Raw genomic sequence first — 24,539 nt, forward strand, 5'->3', positions numbered from 1 at the left:
AGTTTTCATAAGAAAGAGAGAGAGTGACGAGTTCCAAACTACTACCATTACACTGATTAAGCCACCATGCCATGTTTATTGATCATCAATGACATTCGAATAAGCAGACTTTTGGTTGTTGTTACTGGTTTGGGTCTAAAAAAGAGAGAGTAGCTAACCCGACTACTAACTCTTCAGTGTGGCTTAGCTCTTTTAGCCTTAGCCGATTTAATACTCTTAGCCAAAAAGCGCATTTGGTTCAATACAAGAATGAGAAGAAAAAACCCACACACACACACTTAAACACCACCGCAGACAGTCAATTGAGCTTCTGGAAGTTTAATCAACTCTTGTTACCAATACCATCAAAAGTTGTAATGTCATCCTCTTTGCTCCCCTTTAATAGTTTCCATACCCGCATATCTATCTATCAATTGCCTCCCCTACTTTTTGGACTCTCGATGGATGGTTGGTTTTTATGGTGGTTTGCCTTGTGCTTTGGGGCAACGTTGCAGCCACCAGTCAGCCAGCCGTATGGCATAATTTGGGGGCTGAGTGCTAGAAGGTGTGAGGTGTTGATGTATTTTATGGCCAATGTGTGATGGTGTTAGTGTACCAACAGGCTGTGGGCCGTTGTAAGCGCAATTTTTGGTCACTGCTAAATCACTGGCAAAACTTATGTCTGCAGTCATTTGCTTATAGTTACTGAACGCAGTAATAACGTAAAATTTAGCTACCACCGCTAACACCAAGTTGCTCCTGCCAAAAATTAAGCGTGTCGTGTTTGTGATTTTGGTAATACAGATTTTTTTCGTTAACTTCTTTTAGATAAAGAAAAATAAAAAAAAACTAAAGCAAGGCCTTCAAACCCAGTAAGGCTTTTGAAGTTCTCTTTTAAATATCAATAACAAATAAGGTTTTTTAATAAAAAATTTTCCCCATTTTTTTCATTTCAGTGTAAAATAAAACGCCATTGAGGAATAAAAGTTAATGCATTTTCCGTTTTTTGTTTTTCTTGACGAATCTCAAACCGACAACCAGTAAAGCAATCAAGCTTCGAGCCAACTAGTGTAAAGAGAAATCAAAAAGCACCTCCAAAAAAATATAAATTTACGAAAAAAACCCTCCACACACACATTAACAAAAATGCAACCAATGAAATGCAGTTTAGCCTTTGTGCTAGCTTTGGGCCTATTCCATGTTAGCTCAGCTATGCCAGGACGTTATATACGGGCAGCCGACAATGATGATGGACCATTGGTAACCCTGCAATTTGCCGACAATGAAGCCGATTTGAATCCCATTAATGCTGAGGTAAGTTCATTGAAATTTTTCTTCTTGCTATTTCCTGGTTAACAAAATTACGAATAGTGGATATAAATGTTTGAAGTGAACATTTTTTGCGAAACATATTTCATTACTAACAAAGAGTGCTTATAAAAACAATTATGATGAAAATTTGAAATCCGATAAATCTAAAAAAGTAAATATTGGACGAAAATACGGCAAAACATCTTTAATTGTATTTTTTTATAAAAATTTACATTGATTGCTAGTATTGATTTTATTTTTTTAAGCTGAGTTTATTACACGTTTTTTTTAACGTTTTACTAATAAAAATAGTTTATTAAAACTGTGAATAAACTTTTTTATTAGTAAAAAGTTAAAAAAAACGTGTAATAAACTCAGACACAAGCTTACTGATTTACTTTTTAAGCTGCCAGTTTCAATCACAGTTTTAATAAACTAATTTTGTTAGTGAAATGTTCTACGATCATTCATCACAAACTATACAATGAAAAGATACCTCATTGACAAACTTGATGTAGATTTAGAAAATCGGCCTCTTCACCTACAAAGGGGGATCATTTAGAAAAATTATAAAATCACATGTAGAGCTAATTTAGAATCCAAATTACACATCATAAAAATTGTACAAACCTATATCAAGTATCATAATGCAACCTATTGGTCATCCCTTCAGGCTTCTTCCCCATAAATAGTCAAAATATTGAAAATCTTATTTTAAACTTGTTTAGTATCCGATGCACACCATATTATTTTTACTCAACCTAGATCAAATCTGATAATGAAATCCATTAGTCATCCCTGCAGGTTGCTTGTCCATAAAGGGTCAACATGTTGAAAAACTTATTTTAAACTTATTAGTGTACGATTTGATCAAAATTTTGCACATCGTAATATTTTTACCAAACCTAGATCAAGTAGGAAAATAAGCAACTGATCTCCCATAAAGGGTCAACTATCAAAAAATTTGTAAATGTCATTTGAAACATTAATATATTATTACCAAATCTATATCTAATATGAATGTGGTTCCATTTGTCATCCCTTCAGGGTTTTCCCTATACATTGGTCTAAACTTTGCCCATAATCAGATCGATTGAACCCCTTATTTTTTTACCTAACCTAAGTTTTAGTGGAAATATCGGCTGTATACGTCCGTCCTCCTCAAAAAGTTTTCAAGAAAATTATTTTATAAATATTGATACCGACATATATCTACCCGAAAATCGGCCATATGATGTCAATATATAGACAACCAGATCACGTAGAATATTAAGAGGTGCGGAATAAATAATGAATATACACTTCATGTTATGATATGGTAAATGATTATATATTTTTTTGGCGAGGACAACTATTTTTTTACCCGGGATTGTACTGTTTTTCCGAACCCAATGATATTTGTGTCTAAACCAGGCCAAGGAACTACAAATTATAAAAAAAATGTGTGTGTGTGTTTTTTTTATCGAGAAGAAGTATGAAAATTTGAAGTATGAATATTTTCACATAGACCCCGCGCGATGTTAGGTATTTTAATGTGTCCATAAATATGATACAAATCTAAAATTCTAGATCTTTTATGTTCCTAACTAATTTTCCAATCAAATTGACAGTAATTTGCCTTTACGAGTTCTTGGTGAATAACAATATGAATATGATCTTCCCGAAAATTTTACCACTTAGACCCAAATTTTCCAATAACTCCCTCGTCTCGTTTTAATTATTTGAATGGTCATAGCCGATTTCCAAATCGAAGTGGCTGTAGTTGGCATTGTGGCATCTTTATGAGTAAAAGCTCTCTTCGAAAATACGTTCAAAATTTAGTCCATGTTTTGACATATCCTGCATATAAAAGTCTCACCTCAGTTTAGGTATTTTCAGGGTCCTACGCTAATTTTCAATTGATGTTGCTATAATTAGACTATCCGGATTTTTGTGGGTAAATATCTTCCCGAAAATTTTACCATTTAGACCCAAATTTTCCAATAACTCCCCGTCTCATTTTAATTATTTGAATGGCCATAGCCGATTTTCAAATCGAAGGGATTGTAGTTGGCATTGTGGCATCTTTATGAGTAAAAACTCTCTTCGAAAATACGTCCAATATTGGTCCATGTTTTGACATAACCTGCATATAAAGGTCTCACCTCAGTTTAGGTATTTTCAGGGTCCTACGATAATTTTCAATTGATGTTGCTATAATTAGACTTTCTGGATTTTTGTGGGTAAATAAATATTTTGCAGAGAATCGTCAATATCGGTCCATGTTTTGACATTGCCCCGGTATGTTGAAGGTCATTGGCGTATTTTCAAACTAAGGTGGCTGTAATATTATATTTGGAGATCTCTATGATTAATAAATGTCTTCGAAAAAATGTTTAATGAAGGTTCATGATTTGAACAAAGTTCTTATCAAGTGGTCAATATTTTTGGCATAGATCTGCACGAATTTCGTTATGTTGTCAATCTAAGTTTGTGTCAATCTAAGTTTGTGTGAAAAACCTTCACAATCGACCCAAATTTCCTACATAATAATCTGAACCGTTTTTTGAATGCTCATCTCATAACTATACAATGATATACAGCATTCTGCCTGGCCGATCCAAAAACTTGTTTTCATCAATTTCTCTTTATTAAATCACAGCGTCGCGTATAATGGGCCTGTTCTGTTTTATGAATAGAAATTAGCACAGAATCAATGATTGGGGAAGAATGGTCATCCTAAACAAATTATGTAATTCTGTGTGAAAAATCTTTTCAATTTAATTAACTAATCTTCGTATGCACGCCATACCAATACATTTATTATCCCAATTTATAATCCCATGGATCGTTGTGATGCTAGTTTTGAAGGAAAATATGCCCCAAACATGGGAAGGAAATTCAAAATTACAGTACATTTTTTTTAGCAAAGCTTGTATTTTTTATTAAGGTCCCATTGGAAACTTGTTGATATTTTCCCCATTCCAACTTATGTGATAAGTATATATAAGTATATACAGAAGGTATCTAGTTTGTCTTTGAATACTTTTTAATAAATAATGTTCTAGGATGGACAAATTTTGCCCTCTCCTGCTTGTATGATCCCTTGATTTGATGTAAAATTAAAATAGTGTAGTTTCAAATAGTTACCTAACAACACGAAACTTCTTATTCACAAAAAAATAACAGCTTAAACGTACGACACATTTTTGATTGTAATTTCCCCATATTATATATGTATATGACAATGTAAAACTCCAAATAATCGTTTAAGAAACTATATCCTTTATTTTTATTAATTTATTACTTTGGTGTAGTAACAATTTCCTATTGTATGTTTTCACTTCAATATACACTTTATTGTTATTATTCCGGTTATGTGTATCATTTCTTTCCTTGAGCTTTATTTAACTTTATTTTTATAAACTTGCGAATTTGCCTGCTCATTTGGTTTACTTTTTTTTTGTTTATTTTTCTTAATTTGTTGCCCATTTTTTGCCTTAATAAAGGAGTAACAAATCGAATACTTTTTTGTGGGTTTCTTTAACAAAAGCAAAAGTGAATGTCAGTGATGTAAAGAGGAGTGTGGTGGATATAGTTTAATGGGCCATTGCATTCATTGTTTATTGAAGTTTTGTTTATTTTAGTTTTTTTTCTGAAAAAAAAAATCGTGGTACTGGGGTACATTTATTCGATATTTGAAAGTTGGATTTTGTAATCAAACATAAAGCGGAGAAAAAAATATTTAAAAACAAAATAAAACAATGAACTAATAAATGATCTGCAATTGTTGTATTGAAGGCTGTAACCCCTAATCCAAAATTTTTAATGGCGGCACCTTTGGTAAATGTTTGTTTGTTCGTCCGGCTGTTGTTTTTTAATTGGCTATTAAGTACAAAGTAGATCATTTGGAAACGTAAATTAATTAAGAGTTGAATGATTTGAAGAGAAGCGGAGGGAAGGAGGGGCATGAAATAATATTGAAAGGAAATTTGTTTTTAATGGATTTTAGAGATGAAGCACTGTGGATCAACGTATTTCAATGAATTTAAATCCTGACAAGAACAGCATCACATATTCCGCGTTAAGGTTATGATACTATCCCTAAAATCAAATTTTGGAACCGAATTGCCTGAATTTGGGATTTCTCGTTTTCAGTGGCCACATGTATAGGTCACTTTTTCAAAGTACCAAAATATTGCAAAAACCATGCCTGTTGGTTTTGAAAAATATTTAAAAAATAAGCCATTGGGTCTACATCCTTACAGATATTAAAAACTGTCATTGAAAAGTATTCTTTAAAAAAATCCACACCTGTTGGCTCTCAATCAGTGTATACTATTTTGTAAAAAAAAATAGCATGATAGTGAAAACAAAACCAACACCTATTGACTTGACAGTGATTAAAAAAAATATTCTTAAGAATCCACACCTACTATTATGGCAGAGGTTGAGAAAAATATTCATAAAAATCCACGCCTACTGCTCTGATAGTGGTTGAGAAAAAATATTCTTAAAAATACACGCCTACTGCTCTGACAGAGCTTGAGAAAAATATTCTTAAAAATCCACGCCTACTGTTCCTGACCTGAAAGTGGTTAAAATAAATATTTCTGAAAATCCACTCACATGGGTCTGACGTTGTTTAAACAATTTTCAGCAAAGATTCAAGGTTACAAAATGCCAAATTACAGTCATTGCAGTTTGAAAGTGTGCTTAAAACCTTTTAAATACCGAAAGTAGGTTATGTTAAAACTTAGGTATATTGAAAATTGTCAGCAAATCTGTTTACCCTTCATGAGCCCGGAATGGGGGCGATGCTGCGTGCGGTCAAAATATGGACCTATAGTAAAATTGCTCTACAAAGATGGTGTGAACCTTCCAAGAACCCGGTTTTCCAAATTACATCCCTTTAGATTGGAAAATATGGCTAAAACCTTCCAAATGCCGAAAATTGGACGGGACATTTGTATGGTCAAAACATGGACCTGCATTAATATTTTTCTGCCTCCGAAAAAATCGGGTATGCAAACTTATGTCCCTTTCGTTAAAAAATAGCAGTTAAAACCCCTCAAAATACAGAAAAATTTTTTATACCGTTATATGAGAGCCATACTAAAACTTGGGCCAGTATATATTAAACATGCTGGGGGTAGTACAAATACGAGTGCAATATTTTAATGCTCTATCTTAAATATTGCAAATTCTATCGTGATTTCAACACATGGACAGGGAGACTAACGGCATCGAATTTTATTCTGATCATGAATAAATACACTTCATGGGTTCTCCGACGAATATTTCATACTTAATATTCTCATACGAATATTTAAATTTGTCTAGAAATGTCAAATTTGATATACACTCGACCTTGTGGTGGAGGGTACAAAAATCCACGGTTATTGGTCTGATAGTGATGAAAAAATATTCTTAAAAATCCAAGGGTATTAGTCTGATGTTAGTGGAGGAAAGTTTAAAAATGTTCTCCAAAATGTATAAGCCTCAAAGCATTTGAAAACAAATTTTTTAAAACATCCATGAATGTTGGCCTGAAGTTGATTAAAAATTCACCCATGGATAGAATTGGAAATAAACATTAAAAACCCTAAACCAGTGGTCTGCTTGTGAGTTTTAAAAATATTCTTAAAACATTTTATAGAAAATATATTGACCTTTATGACTATGAATTTTTTAAATAGTTTAGAAATACTCCCACCTCTTGCTTCAATTATTTTTTTTTAATTGATATCACATTCTAAAACATATATTTATTACTCGTTCAATATTTAATGTAATTTGAAATTCTACTAGTCTACACAACATAGGCCATTAGAATAATGTGCGTAAATAAATTAAATTATTATAGTTTTATGTCTACATCAAAATTCTCCATATATAATCAACAAAACTAACGAACGATAAACTATTGATTTACCTTCAAAATCAATGTTATTCGGGGTATTTCAATTTTAGTTTTCAATCACACACACTAAAAAACGTACTATGACTAACAAACTAAACTGTTGAGGGTGACGTTTATAACAGAACAATAATTATTTACTGATTTTTTTGGCAAAAAAAAATGTATGTGAGCGGTATATAAATGTACAAATTTTAATTGACTCGATTTTTTTTATTAAATTGAGGAAAAGAAAATGTTTAATGGTGCAAAGACAACTAAAAATGTCATCAGAAAAAAAAAAATACATAAAAAACGAAAAATTACTGAAAAAACTCTTAAGATTTGTCATGTAGCGTAGTTTTGTTTTCGGAAATTTGCCATATGCACTTTCGTTTTAATGGTGGTATGCCTGGTGGTAGTGATAGCGGCTTTTGGCGATGACTACACACTAGTCTGTCTATCTGTATGTACAATCAACTATAAGAAAACAATGAAAATAAGCTGAAAAAACAAAAACGCAAGACCGAAGAAAACCAAAAAAAAAAAGAAATTGCATAATTTCTATTGAAAATATTTCAAGCGTTCACTTTTAACATAGATATGTTAACTAACACAGCGCAAATACCCGTTGCTGTTGGGCGAAAGAGTAAACAATGGAAATGCCAAAAGAAAATGTTTGCTGAAAAGAGTGTGTGTGTTGTTGACACGAGTATTGCCCTATATATCTATATATTGTACAATAAATTTGTATTTTTGATTTGTTCAATAATTGGGTCAATGTCAAAACTAAAACACGTTTGTGTCTTAAGTCTTTCGTTTTCAATTAGGGGAGATGCTTTTAGTATACACGTTTGAGTCTTAAGTATTTAAATTTAATTTAATGGAAATATATTTATTACCAATAAAAAAATAAAAATAACTAATGAATATGTCATCATTACGCGAATATACATCAAGTTATAGTCATGCTCAATTTCATAACAAACGACTTAAGAAACAAACTTCGTTGGTAATGGCCAAACTATTTTTTTATTATTGGTCTGTTAGTGGTTGAAAAAATTATTTTTAAAATTTCACGTGTGAACTTGACAAAACGTGGTCAAGTATCAAAAAAGGAAAATTCGGACGAGGACTTTATATGACAATACATTGTCCTATATCGAACATTTTCAGCAAAGATTCTGAAATGTCAAATTAGAGTCACTTCGGTTTTAAAATGTGGCAAAGACCTTTGAAGTACCGAAAATAGGGTACAACCCATATATGGGAGTTAAGTCAAATTATTGGTATATTTAAAATGATCAGCAAATATGTTTACACTTCATGAGCCCGGAATAACATTTTGCAGCTCTTTCGCACATAGATATATAACAACCTTCAAAAATGCGGTATGTCAAGTTGCAGCTCTTTCGGTTGGGAAATGTGGTAAAGAAACCTTCAAAATTTGAAAATTAGCCGGACCTCTATATGTGGGGTTAAGCCAAAACTTGGACCTATAATGAAGCTCTGTAATAATTCTGTACACCTTCCACGAAACCGGTATGCCAAATTATATCCATCAAGTTTAAAAAATATGGCTAAAACCTTCCAAATAACGAAAAATATTTAAAAATCTGGATTTGTAGATTTTTTTTGATTTTTTGAGGAATTTTTAAAATTTATTTTTTAAAAATCATAAAAAATCACAAAAAACAAATTAGGTTGGGAAAAAGAAATCCATTATTTATTTATGAAGTATAGGGCTTTATTTCGGAATGTCCGATTTGGGCCGAATATGCACCGTTTTGTTTTGATTTGTTGCAATTTTAAAGATATTATCATAATGTCTCTCTCATAGAAGTCCTGCTCTCTATTTGCAAAAAACTCTAGCAGTCGATTTTCACAATCCCCTAGGTACCAATTTTTTAAGACCCCCATTGAGCCATGCCACCCTCTTAGAAATTAATTTTTAAAAATTACAGAAATACGTTTAAAAAGTCTACCTTAAGTATTTTTTTGAAAAATATATTTTATTAAAAGTCTTAAGGGCCATCAAAAAAATACTTTTAACAAATTTCCGCATTTTTTGCCTGAAAAGCCTCGAATTTTGTAAAAGAGTTCTAAAATTAAAAGCTAATAGGTCTAAAATTTATTGTTATTCATTAGATCCCTATAAAACTAAGAACTACAACTACAGTTGCTTATAGGCCCGAGTGTCTATCCCCCCAAGACTTTATCTAACCAGTTTTCAAAATTAATATCGTTCCACTTTTTCTGTAGTGTACTTTGTGTCACGCCAGAAAAAAGAGGGTTAACTTAAATCAAACGACAATCCAAAAGATATTGACGTAGGTCATAGCCACTGTTCGTGAATAAAATCACTCACTCATACACACATGCACACATATCAAGATAAACAAACATATTTCACTTCTTTATATACATGTATGAAAAAAACAACTACAACAATAACGTTTTTTTTTAATTTTGGTGTGTATGTGTGTGTGCCGAACGATCATTATTACGTTTCTTGTTTATTGGTTATACATTTCGGTTGATGTTAGCTTTGGCCAGTTAGCCTGCTTTCTGTGCCGCCAACGTTGTTTACCACGAAATTATTTCAACTGACCAATAATGTTCAGGTTATTGTTGTTATTGCTTTTTCGTTAACGTTTTTTTTTCGGTATATTGCATGAAGTAGCAGCACCAATATTTGGCCAAAACATTTATATGGCTTTGTATGGTGGGGTTTTTTCCTCTGCAACGTTTTGTTGTTGTTGTTTTGATTCAATACTAGTTGTAGGGTTTTTTTTTGTTAGCTGTGCTTTACTTTGGGGAGTTATATTTATGTTGTTGTTCGTTCAACATCAAGGTCATTGATTCTGATACCATCCAGATAGATAGATGATGGTTAGGTTAGCACCACAATATGATATGATATTGATGATGGTATGTTGTGATTTGTTTTGGCTAGCTGGCGGGATGGCTGGCTGATTGGCTTATGATGTCAACAACAATGATATTACATATATTTCTTTTTGAATTTTTTATTTATGTTGACACATATTTGTTTTTATTGTTGTGCGTTTTGCTTTAAATGAAGTTGTCGTTGTGTTTTCTTCTTGTGGTTGTTTTTGTTCACATAAAATTGGTTTACGTCTGTATTTATCTTTACATCTTCTTTTGGGAATTTTTTGCTTGTCTTCTCTGTGGATTAATTACAAAACATGCGTGGTTTATGTTTAATCAAATTTGTAAACGAGGAAATAAAATAGTCTATAATATGTTTCAAGGGAAACCGGTAACAACCCTTTAAAATTCACTTGTCACAATGACCTAGTTTTATTTATTTCTTGTTGAGATCGTTAACTTTTGGTTTCAAGATTGATGGTAATGGCATTACATTGTAATTAATGTGTTTTAGAATGGTGTAGATTTGTTATTTGTGGTAACAGGGTAATCTGTTATGAAGATTTTTTACAGTGATCAAATATCCAAGCAATTATTCCTAGGAGAAATATTAAGAAAATCTCAAGAAAGTGTTTATAAAATAATTGAAAAAATCCATGCCTAAAATTCTTGTAAATTTTTTTTTTGAAAACGTAAAAAAAATATTTTTAGAAAACATATTTGAATTATAATATAAGGCTTTAAACAAATAATTTTAAAAATATTAAGGAAAGAACTTTAAAACACTTTATGAATTGTGTTTTGAAGTTCCTTCCCTATAGGCCTGAATTTACTAAGGCATATATATAATTTTTTTAAAGGTTTTCTTGAAATAATTAAAAAAATTCTCGTCTTTAAATTTTATATTTCTAAGGAAGCCTTGAAATTACTAAGACAAATGTATAAAAAATCTTTGTGGTTTTTACATGTTGCGATATTTATTGGCCAGATTGATATTTCGTCGCAAAAATAAAAATAAATTAAATAAAAGCCTTATTGAAATAATTTTTAAATAAACATCTTTTATAGATTTCATATTTAATTAAGCGTGAAGGACTTTTCCAAAAAAAAAATGTTTCTAAAGAAATAATTGTAAAACATTCTAAGAAGACTTTCAAAAACCAATTATTAAAAAAATCACCCTTACAATTACATAAAAGACCGACTAAAAATCCTATAATCCGAGGAAAAATATTTTAGAAACATATAAAGGCATTCAAAAAAAAAAAAAAAGCATAACGCTCTAAGAAGGTCTTAGGTCTGACATTCCTAGAAAAACTAAAAACATGTAATGCCTCAACATGTAATTCTTTAAAAATCCACGCCTAAAATTCAAATATTCTTTGGAGAAATATTTTTTAGAAATCGTTAGAAAGTCTTTAGAAAATACATTACAAAAAGGCGCACCAAAGGACCGATATTCCTAGAAGAAGTAAATGTCTACAATGTCCTTTAACAAATTATATTCAAAGGGAAAATATTAAAAAAAAACAATTAGCGGACGAGGCCGACCATATAATACAATTTCCACTGAACTTTTATACTCTGCAGATCTAGAGATCAACAGCACCTCTTCCTTACACTGACATATTTTCCGAATATTACTAATATTCAATATTCTAATTACTTGTCCAGATTCCCTTCACTGTGGTTTGTGTTGTGATGTTCAACTTATAATTGAAAACTCGACATGAAAAAAAAAACACAATAAATTTCGATCCCAAAATGTATATCTCTGATCATCACCGAAAATTAGATCCACTAAATATTGACCGATCTTTATCAAAATAAGCATGCTTAGTCTTTGACCTGATCCCCTTCTCCATGTAAATGATGCTCGGCTTATATTTGCGGCCTCTGAAGCCGCAAACATTCTTATTAAAAATATTTTTAACAAATCTAAATATCTAATATTCTTCGTTATATTCGCCTAAGGGCCTCACAAAATAAAACTGTTATGTAAAATCGAGGTCATGTTTGGGGGATGAACAATTTCTTATTTGGAATGTAAGCGTTTATTAAAAACACCGAAGGAAAAATTCGTAATAGTGGCTTATCGAATTTTTTGTTCATGACTCTAGTGTTCATGAAGAAAACCCTTTATATCTCCGTTTGTAGCTTTTGCAGGTTATTTTTCAGATCATGAGGAATATTTTTGTTAAACATATCCCTGTTCTATCTCTGGTCCTTGTAGGTTTTTTCGTCCTTATTTTCTTGGGCAGTAATCGAATTTTGAATGATCTACAAGACGGGGTACAAAAATACAAGAAATCAATATTCTGCCTACGAATTTAACTGGATTACTAAAAATAATTTAAATATTAAATATGTCATAGTAAATTGCTGCCAGGAGATAAAGAAATATAAAAAATACACACACTCAGTTTGGAAAATTGTCCACACACTTTCTGGAAGATACTTCAAATTACATGTGACCTTTTTACGCGTGGTATGAAGAAACATAGATTTATATCGCAAATGTACTGTGCAGAAGTTATTTGTCTACCGAGGTCCCAAAATGGCAAATTACCGTCACTTTGTAATACACATTTTTAAAACATAGTCGTTTCGGTTGGAAAAGGCTTGACCTTTATCTGGAGGCTATACATAAACTTATACAAAACATACTAGCAGTGGAGGCTAGTGTTTAAAAAATATATTTACAAAAATCTGTTATTCCTCTTGGGATCATAGGACTTAAACATAGCATCGCTATCTTACTTGCCGTTGGCATAGATTTGGCTTGAATTTATTTTTTAATCCTTGCTTATAGGGATTGCCTAGGGTTGAAAAAATGTTTGAACATTTTAAACTTATTGTACAGGTAGAAAAAACGGAGACTGAAAATCCATTCGTAAAGATATGATGGTTGTTGCAACATATTCCAAAATAAACCTGTGTTCATCTTCTCTAATACAGCCATTTATCAAGTAATACTGTTTTAATTATAACTTCATTGCTTAGCTACGTACGTGAAACAAAGACGCACGCATTCAAATTTTTCGGCATTGAAGATTTTAAATGAAAATTATGTCTAAAATATAATTAAAACTATTTAAACACTAACATAGTTACATTTTTATGATTTTTTTATCCATCTCAATAACATCACATATCATTAAACCATGAAACATACCGAAATGTTTCTTACTCTTAAAGAAGACATAGCCATCTAGCCATAAATAATTAATTTCATCAATTTGTTAATGGTTGTCGCATTTATTGTTTTATGTTTAAATTTAAACCAATTTGCAATGCCATACATATTTGTTTGTTCGCATTTAATTATTCATTTGAAATTCATGCATAATTATAGACACAAAAACATAAAACAAAATTGAATTCATTTCAGTTTGTCTTGCTTGTTAAACTTGACCTGATTTTAATTGAAATTCTTGATAAATATTCACCATTTTTTCTGTGTATATCTTTAGTAAAACGTTTCAGTTTAGCGTGATATAAAAAAGAGTTGTTTTAAGCTAATTATGGCTGCTCGGTCCACATTAAGGTTAATGTCAAAGAATGTGACTTTGAAACACATAATTGTAAAACTGAAATATGAATTTAGCAAAAGGTGGGTGCGGCTTCTGGTTGTCCATGGATTTATGGAGTGCAAGTGTTTAGTTTTTAATCTAGGCTTTAATCTAGTCTTAACTAAATCCTTGATATTAATTATAAATAATAAAAAAATGAAACATTTGAGTACATGTTATGACAACATGGATGACAGCTAATCTCATTAATGTGAGATAAAATGGATATTTAACAATTAAGAATAATGATCTGTAGACCATTTAAATAAATGATTTGTATATGAAAATAAAAGAAAGACGAAATTATTAAAATTTAGAAAAAAAATATTCCAAAAATCCACTAATATTGTTGTGACAGTCCATCCAGAATATACTCATTTATTTTCTTTGCAAAATTGTCCTTAAAAATCAACATTTAGTAATGGTCCTTTGAAAAATATCCTTAATGAGACATGAATATGTGAAAACTATTCTCTAAAAATCTACGTTTATTGCTGGGCTATTCCACCTTTACCGCTGTGATTCTTTGGAAACAAATATGGTTAACAAATCCATGTTGTGTTGTGATAATCCTTGAAGAAATTTGGAAACTTTGGATACCCTCCACCATAGATATACTGGCAGGTATTTGAATTGAAAATATAGGGAACATACCAAAAAATGGGCCTATACCGATAATTCTACAAACCGATTATGTAAGCAATAATTTTTAATAGAAAATTATATCCTCAGCCTTATGGCTAATTAGTATGTATACACTTTCACACGGTGAAAATGTGCCTCATCGAAATATTGGTTCTAGACGCTATGTTTAATATAGTTCATTATCGAACCGTACGTTCTAGTTTTTTTATCTCGATATCCTTCGCAGGTGAAATGATTACAACAGAGTGTTAGAACCAAACACAAAACGCGGAATAATCAGATAATTATATTAATATAAAAAATAGGGTTATATGGGGACGAAAAACGCGCTCAAGAACCTCAAAATGCCGAAATTTGTGGGTACCTTTATATGGGACTTATATTTATAATTTTTATATACCCAATAAGAACCCAATATACCCAATAAGAACCCAATATACCAAATTTCAGCGAATTCGGTTGAAAAACGCGCTCAAGAATTCTAAAATACCGAAATTTGGGGGTACCCTTATATGGGAGCTACCAGAAAAAATGGACTTATATTTATAATTTTTAGTGGAAATATTTGGTACCCAATAAGAACCCAATGTACCAAATTTCAGCGAAATCGGTTGAAAAACGCACTCAAGAACCCCAAAATAGAGAAAATTGGAGGTACCCTTATATGGGGGACTACCAGAAAAAATGGACCTATATTCATAATTTTTTGTGGGGGATTTGGAACCTATTTTGAACTCAAAGTACTAAATTACAGCCAATTCGGTGGAAAAATACGACCGATACCCCCCAAAATACTGAAAATTAGGAGGTACCGTTATATGGGGGCTACCAGAAAAAGTGGACCTATATTTACAATTTTTTTGTGGAGACATTTAGTACCCAATAACAACCCAATGTACCAAATTTCAGCGAATTCGGCTGAAAAACGCGCTCAAGAACCCCAAAATACCGAAAATTGGGAAGTACCCTTATCCCATCTTCGAACTTGACCTGCCTGCAGACAAAAGACAACCCTATGCAATTCCTTCGGAAGATGCCGTGATTACAACAGACGGACGGACATGGCTAGATCGTCTTAGAATTTTACCCTGATCAAGAATATATATACTTTAGAGGGTCGGAAATGTATATTTAGATGTGTTACAAACGGAATGACAAAATTAATATACCCTCCATACTATGGTGGAGGGTATAAAAAAATCTACAAAAAACCCACGCTTACTTTTTGTAACAGTTCTTGGGCAAAAATATCCCTCAAAATTAGAGTGTATTGATTGAACTGATTGACCCTGTTGAATTGACGACAAGCTAACCAGGGGCTATCCTTTATATTTGCAATCCCTTCCTTTTAAAATCACATCCCTTTAAACAATTTTTACCATACATTAATTTTATAAGAAACGGTTTTGAAAAATCCAATTGCTTAGCTTATAAATTCTCAATGCTTTGTATGGCTTTCGATTTTGTTTTTTTTTTTTGTGCAAGAGAGAGATTGGAAATGGGGTTATATAGATTTCTTAAAATTTGAAACCAACTCGAGTTTATAATGTATCCATTCTTCAACTATCATTTGAATATTCATTTTAGGCCACATCGGGCGATGAATTAGATCGTAACAAAAGAAAAGTTGGCGGTGCTACATTTGAGGCCAAAAATGCTGTCTTAGGTTATGTCTTCGGCGTAAGTATCCCTTTGCTAAAATTATTCACAAATAGTTTCAGTACGCCTTTCAATAATTGTTTTTTTCTTTTCTTTCTTTCTCTCTTTTTTTCATTGTTTCTTCCAAATCCATTTTTTATCTCTTGGGACAAACTATAGAAAATCGATGGTTTCTTGGACACGAACATTCGCATCCTTGACCAATTGGATCGTGCCAACATTGAGAAGAACAAGCAATGGGATATTCCAAAGCCAGTGCCCATCAATGATGTCCAATCCTTGATTACCGCCGTTGTCTCGCCCAAAATCCGTGTCGTCGGCAACATTGCCAATGACTTGACCACCGGTGTTTTGACCACAATTACAGCATTCAGTGGCAGTTCGTCGGGTGGCAACTCCAACAATCCCAATGCTGGTTTGGGCAATGTTGTGTCGAAATTCTTGGGCTTCTCTGGACCTATCTTGCAGGGATCTTCAGGTGGCGGTGCTGCTGGTGGTACTACTCCAGCACCCGATTCCGATGAGGCTGGTTATTAAATAACCAACAACAACATCATTATCAGAACTTTCTTGTATCTGCCACACAAGAAAGGTGCTGAATAACACATCTAACCACTAAAAATGCACATACAAATCTAAAAAATACATAAATAAGTGTTCATATAGAAATCTAGAAATTATGGTTAAAAACACATCAAACTAAACAAAATTTGTGATTTGTTAAATTTGAATAGTTATATAATTTAGATTTTTTGATTTGTATTCATTATTTCATTGTTCGCTTGCTGTTTTTGAAGACAATTCCCTGCGAACGTCGAAATCATTCATAAAATTAGCAAATTGTTCGATCCCTACTTCCATCTACCATAATTAGTTGTATCACAAACTGAATCTATTACGATTGTGTATATTTTTCAATATGCCCACACACACACATTGTCACACAGACGCCCATTACTTTGTAAATATTTTTATATAAGCAATTTTCCGATTCTTTCCTCTCCTATTATTTTTTGTACCTACTATTCGTATTAATTTTTAATATATTGTATATTTTTTATTTTATTCGTTAATATTTTGTTTTTTGTATTTGTAAATTGAAATAAAGGAGAAAATTATGAAAAACAAAATCTTATAATAATTTTTTTACTATAATTATTTTTTTATTAAAAACACTCTGATTTTTTTGTACTGTATTTTTCATCAATTGTTTTTGTCCCTGTATACCAATGGAAAACCAGGGTAGTTTCTGACTTCCACAAGTCGCCCTGATGGCCCCATGTTGTCTAGGGCCACAAAAATTGACAGAGGGGTTGAGGAACACCTAAATAAGATCCCATAAAAAATAATTTAAAAAGTTTAACCCATTCGAAAGCTATAACGAATTTACTATGATTGTTTTAGATAGATTATCATTTAAGCATGGATTTAAATATATATTATTTTAATGTGTATATAATTTTGAGTTCCTACATCTAGATCAGATCCATATAGACTAATTTAAAACAAAAAACCTCACGATAGTCCAATTTTTTAATGAGTTACAGAGCTATCTTTGGATGGGTACAAATGTACCATGGTTGTTGATCTACGTAGGTAATAACTTTAAAAAATTTTAAAAATTATATATATATGGAAAATATCTATAATTATTTTCTTCGATTATGTGTGAAAATACCTCAAGAATGATTCCTCAAAATTTGATCCAAATATCTCCATTATTAAAAATTTTACAGCATTTTTATTCAAAAAAAGGTACAAATGTACCCGGTTATGGACCGTAGGGTTAAACACTTTTCGCTTCATCATTGACAACCCCACTCTTATTGTTGTAATACTCCTTGGGGAGATATATTTGATTACAAATGCAAGCATACTGCTTTTTAGATCCTTGAAAGATATAGTCGGGCCGGGCCGACCAATTTGGTTATATTCAACATATAGATCCTAACATATAGGTATCGAAGGAACATTGACATGAAATTGAACGAATTTAAATATGTGATTTTTATCTATAAGTGAACCGACTAAAATCAATCCATACAATCCTTTCTGCAACCTATAATAAATTCAATTTCATTCGGACAGATTTAGAGTCGTTTGCGTACAATGAGACAAATTTATATAAATCGATTAATACACACTTGATGCGTGCTATTCGGTATACCTCATTGTTCAAATTATACAATCTGCACCAATTATACGAAATATAAAAAAAACAGTATAATAAAAGTCATGTCTATATGCACCAATTTGATAGAGTTGTGCTAATTTTCGAATTAATATGATACGTTGTGCTAACTTAGCACACATCATTCTAGATTCAATTCAGTACGCTATGCCAAATTTCGTGCACATCTAATGACATATATGGGGACTTTAGTGCACCATTTACATTAGATCGGACGAAAATATACATGGAAGCTATATCTAAATCTGAAACAATTTTCACGAAACTTAAGACACATCATTCAAGACATGAATCAGTACGGTATGCTTAATTTCGTGCAAATCGAATAATATATAGGGACTTTGGTACATCATTTACACTAAATCGGACGAAAATAAATATGTGAGATATATCTAAATATGAACCGATGTATCTTCGATTTGCCTGAAATTTGGAATAGCGTACAAATCGAAGATACATGGGGACTTTGATACACCATTTACATTAAATCGGACGAATATATATATATATATATAGGAGCTATATCTAAATCAGAATCGATTTTCAGGAAACTTAGCATACATCATTCTATACTCAATTCAGTACGCTATGCCAAATTTCGTGAAAATCGAAACATATGTAGAGAAATTGGTACACCATTTGCATTAAATCGGACGAATATATATATGGGAGCTATATCTAAATTTGAACCGACTATATCTAAATCTGAACAAATTTTATCCAATTCGGATCACAAAAGGAAACTGTACTTTTTTTTAACAATTTAACATGGAATGACTGAAGGAAGGTACCATGTGTCTATCTGGTTTCCTTTTACCTGTTACAAACATATGCACGAAGACATAATACCCTGTATAAAAATCCACAGCTGTGATTGTTCTTGAAAACATTTTCTTGGGATCCATTAAAATACCTTTTGTCTACGTTTACAGCTGACGTGGTCCCTGGAAAAATATCCTTTAACCCGCTACTATGTTTGGAAAAAAATCAGATATATTATGTTGGGGTCATACTATAACCCACACATTTCGTTGAGAGAGAAGGAGAGGTAACGTATGTAGTAACAAATGACAAATAATTCAATTGCTATAGGATTTACAAATTTTAAAATTTTGGCACTTTGTGGGGGAGGTACCACAAGGAAGTTTGGATGAATGAATGTGGCTAAGGGAATATCCGATCCTTTAGCTTCATATGATATTTACAAATTTTCCAAATGACCTTCTTGATATTTATTTCTCCAGCATTTGCACAAGTTAATTTGGAATTTTGGCAAAACACAATATTAGATTGTTATCTGAATTGAATGGCATATTCCGGAAGTGTCCATCAAACTTTATTTATATACATCCTGAAAATAAAGAGTTTGCAAGTTTTGTCTCTATAGCTAACGACAACAATGAATATGGGCAAGTATTTTATCGTGTTTTATGATCTTCATCGTAAACTAGCGTCAAATGCATATATCCGTAAAATATATCCAAACAGGCACAAGGACATGATTTCCACATTATCTTCTGATCTAAAAAACAGAGCCATTACTTACGGCTGATGGACTGATTGCTTTTATTTTATTGGAAATAAAAATCCATCCTCCTCATGCTAAAAATCAACTTCACTGTCATCATTACACGTATTAATTTATAATGTAAGGGGTCACATGTTGCTTAGGTCTACAGAATTACATAATGTGGACCACTATAAAAACTGGATTTTTTTATGGGGAATAGTTCGTAACATGGGCTCATATTAAAACATTTTTGCGAGGAGGTATTCTACAATCTGAAAACTCGATAAGCCAAATTACATCTGCTTCGGAAGGGAAATGAAGCTAGCACCTTCAAAATACCGCAAATTGGGGCGCTCCCTTTAAATGGGAGCTATTCCAAAACAGGAACTCATATATTTTTGCATTTATTGTTACCCAAGATTGAAATAAATATAAATTTATCACGAACTATTTACAACCTGCTTTTTAACTTACTAGTCCACATTAATCGCATATGCTGGTCCACATTACCCGCCAAGTTATTTATTTCGCAGTTTTGACTTCTTTTTTAATATAATGTAATAACATTTTTATAGACTTACTTACTTAGCTGGCTTGTGACCGAACTTTCGTTCCATAAGCCGAGCTTAAAAAGACCACTTCAATTAGAGAATGAGACCAAGATCTTCAAAATACAAAAATCGTTCGGCACCCTTATATGAGGCTACGTTAAAATATTGACCTAAATTTAAATTTAATATTTTGTCAATATAAATCTATGTTTTTAACCAATACCCATTTAAAGAACCTTTCCTATTTTTTTGAACGTTTTCAATAGCAAATATAAGAAAAACTCTTTGCTTTTACTCTTATTATCCACTAATAAACCATATTTTGACTCAGTCTCCATGTAAGGGTTTCAGCATAATTTATATTTCTGATTATGGTGGCATTTAAATCATCATCCTAGAAATCTATTTATATCAGTAACCTCGAACTAACTTTCCTGACAATTCCAAAACTTCATCATTATTGCTGTTCATATTCGTAAACTTTTTTCTAAAGCTACTTGTGGATTTGTTTATTTAATAAATTCAAAATATTTTTTTTTATATTTTCAGGAAGAACATATACGTGTAAAGAGGGCCGGTGTTAAAAACTATCCCGATGATACGCCTGAATTTGACCGAAACAATGTGTCACTGGATTTTCCCGATGAGTTGTTCAATCAGTCGTTTTCATCCCTGACAAGAATTTCTCAAACAATTTCCCGATTGATTATGGTAAGATTTTTATAGCAAACTTATAGCGTATATTTCGTAAAAGCATATCTCAAATTGAAGTTTTTGTAAAAGCTTTAACAATTAGTAAAGCTTTAAGCTATATTTTCTAAATTGCTAGCGTAACCAACCGTTAATTATAATTTTTTTATTTTTTATTAAATTTGTTTCAACAGAATTCCGCACGCCGCTACTCCCGCTTTGTGCTGTTCTTCAAACCCATTTTCGGCGATGCCTTAGTTGTCAAAGGTTCCGAAGATCCAACAACAACAACTACTACTACCACAACTACGGCAAATCCCAATGATAGTTTAAATGAAGTTTAAATTAATATTTTATTGTTAATCACTTCATATTACATTAATTTGTTTTTTGTATTGTTTTCTTTTCACTTCGATTCATGTTAGTTTTTTAAGATTTTTTTGTTATTTTTAATTTTTATATGCACTTTTAATATTCCTAATTGGTGGTAATAAGGAAAAAAATACACACGAAAACTTGAATTTAAATTTTATAATGATATGACAAATATATATCAATAGGGATCTGAAATTACTTTAAAGAATCCCAATTATAGATATATTAATTCTTAATTAATGCTAATTTCCTGTTAAATATTTTATTTTAATCTTTCATCAATTAGTAAATGCATATTTGCTACAAACATGCATTTCACTAAAATCTGATTACCATCCATTACCAGGAACAGTAATCTTCTGCCCACTGATTTTTGGAAATTGTAGCTGTACATCCACCATTTCTGCCGGCATTTACTCTTAATTAGTCTTGTGCAATTTGTATCATTTGTAAATCTGTTTCACATTGGAAGTCTTACATCTTAACTATTCAAATAGTATTATGTGGTCCTTTGTAAAGCTTCCTCAAAAGGATATGCTATTTAAACGGCTTAATTCTTGTATAATCACATTGTGAACATTTACATTTTAAGTGAAATGTGTGTATATATGTAGGTGACACGTGAGCATAATAGAAGTGGACACAATGCGTTATATGATATAGGTATGATATTAGTACGCAGGAAATTCATTACTGTGTATTACATAGAAATATATGTAATTAAGGTAAGTAGACGTCATTAAAAAAATTAATATATTAGATATATTTTGAGTATTTCTTTATTTTTCTTCTTTGTGAAATTTTTAAGCAGCTGCTGAAGGTGTACCAGAAATAAAAATTTATCAAATTTGGGTTATCTTGAGTATAAATGGTGGAACAAAATCCCTATATATGTTTCGATTTGCACGAAATTTGCCATAGCGTACTGAATGGAGTATAGAATAATGTCGCTTCAGATTTAGATATAGATATATATAGATATATATTTTCGTCCGATTTTGGGTAAATGGTACACCAAATTCGTAATGTTTGTCCGATTGACACGAAATTTTTCACAACGTATCAAATTGAGACTAGAATTACGTTGTTGCATTTTTTTTAAAGTGGTGCAGATGCAGACATAGCTTCCATATACAGTGGTGGCCAAAACATATGCAACAAATATTAGTTTTTTAAGAAGTCCTCTAAAAAAATATTTTCTAAAGGAAACAAACGGAACTTGTTATAAATTTTTTTAGTTCATTTTATTGGTTAACAGAAATTAAAATTTAATCCATACTTATAACAAAGAAAACATAGAAAATTTGTAGATATTCAATATAGTCTAATATTTGGTTGGTCAAAACATATGCAACCAATCATTTTGTTAAATTGTTTGTGCAAGAATATTAATATTTTGTAGCAAATCCTTTATTTTTAATTACAGCCTGACATCGGCGACGCATGGACGATATAAGGTTGTCAATAAAATGTTGAGAAATCGATTTCCAGGCCTCTTCCAACCTGTTGTACAAAATATTCGAATTTGTACAATTTTCACGATTGATTTTTTGATTGACGATTTCCCAAAGGTTCTCAAAGGGGTTTAAATCAGGTGATTGCGGTGGCCATTGCATTACTGCAACATCATTTTGTGCTAACCACGATTTAACAACTCTTGAAGAGTGTTTGGGGTCGTTGTCGTGCTGGAATATCCATCGCAATGGCATATCATACTCTGCATATGGTAGCATTACCGTTTCCAATATGTCTTTGTACATGTACTGACCCATTATTCCACTAATTCTATGCAATGGACCAACTCCTGCAGCAGAAAAACACCCCCACACCATTACGCTGCCTCCTCCATGTTTCACTGTCTTTGTACAGTATCGAGCTTGGAGCCGCTTATTAGGTGGTCGCCGTACATAACGCATACCATCGCTACCAAAGATGTTAAATTTGGATTCGTCGCTAAACAATACAGTTCTCCATTTCATTTCTGTCCAATTTAAATGCTCCTTTGCGAACTGCAAACGCTTTTTTTGATTACGTATGGAAATAAGAGGTTTTTTTGCTGGGCGGCGGTCTGGAAGGGAGGCATCATTTAGACGTCTGCGAATAGTCCGATCAGAAATTTGTATTGGGAGTGTTGCAGCAATTTTTGAGGATGTAATAAAAGGATCTTTTTTCACATTTTGGATTATTAAATTGTCCGTACGATTAGTTGTTCTGCGAGGTCGACCTCCGCGGTGTTGTACCGTAACATCCGAATTCTTTTTAAAATTCGCAATAATGCGAGAAACCGAACTTTTATGCACCTTGTATTTTAGTGAAATATTTTTTTGTGACATTCCTTCGGAAAAATCGGCCATAATACGTTTTTTTAGCTCGATTCCGAACTTATCCCGCGCCATAATTAAATATCTTTTTTTACTTTTAACAACAAATATATTATGAAAACACGTGAGAAAAAGTGGTAAAAATACCGTTATCCGTAAATGATCGAAGAGTTGCATATGTTTTGTCCATATCGATTTTTAGATTATCGATAAACATAAAAAAATCGACAAAATCAAAACCAGATGTTTGTTCTGGTACATATGATCGGTGTCTAAGTTACTGCAGAGGAATATAGATGTATTATTAACGTATTGCTTGGAACAAAAATTGCTTTTATGAGTCATTTTACAATATGTGATGTCCAGTTGCATATGTATTGGCCACCACTGTATATATCGTGTATAAAGTTGGCTTTAAGGGACCCCCCAATCTCGGGATCAATTTTTTTTTTATTTAATTCGAATCTAAACAAATGAAATAATGTCCCTACAAAATTTCAAGAGAAAATCTACAAGGAATTTGAAGATATAAAATATTGCGTCAGCATCAAGTGACGGCTAAAGGGCTTCTCAAACTTTAAACGCGTTTTTCTCGATTAGTTCCATTCTAGTTCCATTGTAATTAAAAATAAGGAATTTACACTAAAATATAAAATAATACAACGCTATGCGTGTATCAAACTATTGCTTTTATCCGACATTTTTTGAGTTATTTTCGTTTGAAGTTACGTATTACTATTTTTTTGAACAAAACAAATTTTGACTATTTTATTTTATTATTATTTTTTTTTAATACCAAAAAATATCTTTTCCGGAATAAATGGGTTGTGTGCAATTTAGTCAGAAAAAATTTAGTGTTTTTAAACAATTTTACAGTTCAGTACTTACAAACCAACTGCACTACTATTTTAATGAACACAGCTGTATAATCACTTTCGGAGTGGATATATGTCCGTCCATTCGTC

The 24,539-nt window shown here is 31.8% G+C and overlaps 2 protein-coding genes across 2 annotated transcripts; both read left to right on the forward strand.

Annotated features, from left to right (window-relative positions):
* Positions 1–1,130: 1,130 nt before the first annotated feature.
* LOC133321066 (uncharacterized) lies at positions 1,131–16,477 on the forward strand. Its single transcript, XM_061530167.1, has 3 exons — positions 1,131–1,293; positions 15,865–15,957; positions 16,096–16,477. Exons 1-3 carry the CDS (start codon positions 1,135–1,137, stop codon positions 16,471–16,473), a joined length of 630 nt encoding a protein of 209 aa, XP_061386151.1. The 5' UTR covers positions 1,131–1,134; the 3' UTR covers positions 16,474–16,477.
* A 1,937-nt stretch (positions 16,478–18,414) lies between these two features.
* Positions 18,415–21,222, forward strand: LOC133321067 (uncharacterized). The gene is made up of 3 exons (XM_061530168.1): positions 18,415–18,441; positions 20,738–20,899; positions 21,073–21,222. Exons 1-3 carry the CDS (start codon positions 18,415–18,417, stop codon positions 21,220–21,222), a joined length of 339 nt encoding a protein of 112 aa, XP_061386152.1.
* Positions 21,223–24,539: the final 3,317 nt, after the last annotated feature.

This window comes from Musca vetustissima, unplaced genomic scaffold (genome assembly GCF_032173495.1).
Source record: "Musca vetustissima isolate MV318-11 ecotype Yass unplaced genomic scaffold, APGP_CSIRO_Mvet_v1 utg29643, whole genome shotgun sequence".
Lineage (NCBI taxonomy): Eukaryota > Metazoa > Arthropoda > Insecta > Diptera > Muscidae > Musca > Musca vetustissima.

Excerpts from the sequence above, each read along its gene's own strand:
- LOC133321066 (XM_061530167.1), top strand. The coding sequence starts at position 1,135 with ATGAAATGCAGTTTAGCCTTTGTGCTAGCTTTGGGCCTATTCCATGTT. Across the intron at positions 1,294-15,864 it reads TGAATCCCATTAATGCTGAG|GCCACATCGGGCGATGAATT; the intron begins GTAAGTTCATTG and ends TATTCATTTTAG. Across the intron at positions 15,958-16,095 it reads TCTTAGGTTATGTCTTCGGC|AAAATCGATGGTTTCTTGGA; the intron begins GTAAGTATCCCT and ends GACAAACTATAG.
- LOC133321067 (XM_061530168.1), top strand. The coding sequence starts at position 18,415 with ATGAATCAGTACGGTATGCTTAATTTC. Across the intron at positions 18,442-20,737 it reads AGTACGGTATGCTTAATTTC|GAAGAACATATACGTGTAAA; the intron begins GTGCAAATCGAA and ends TTATATTTTCAG. Across the intron at positions 20,900-21,072 it reads CAATTTCCCGATTGATTATG|AATTCCGCACGCCGCTACTC; the intron begins GTAAGATTTTTA and ends TTGTTTCAACAG.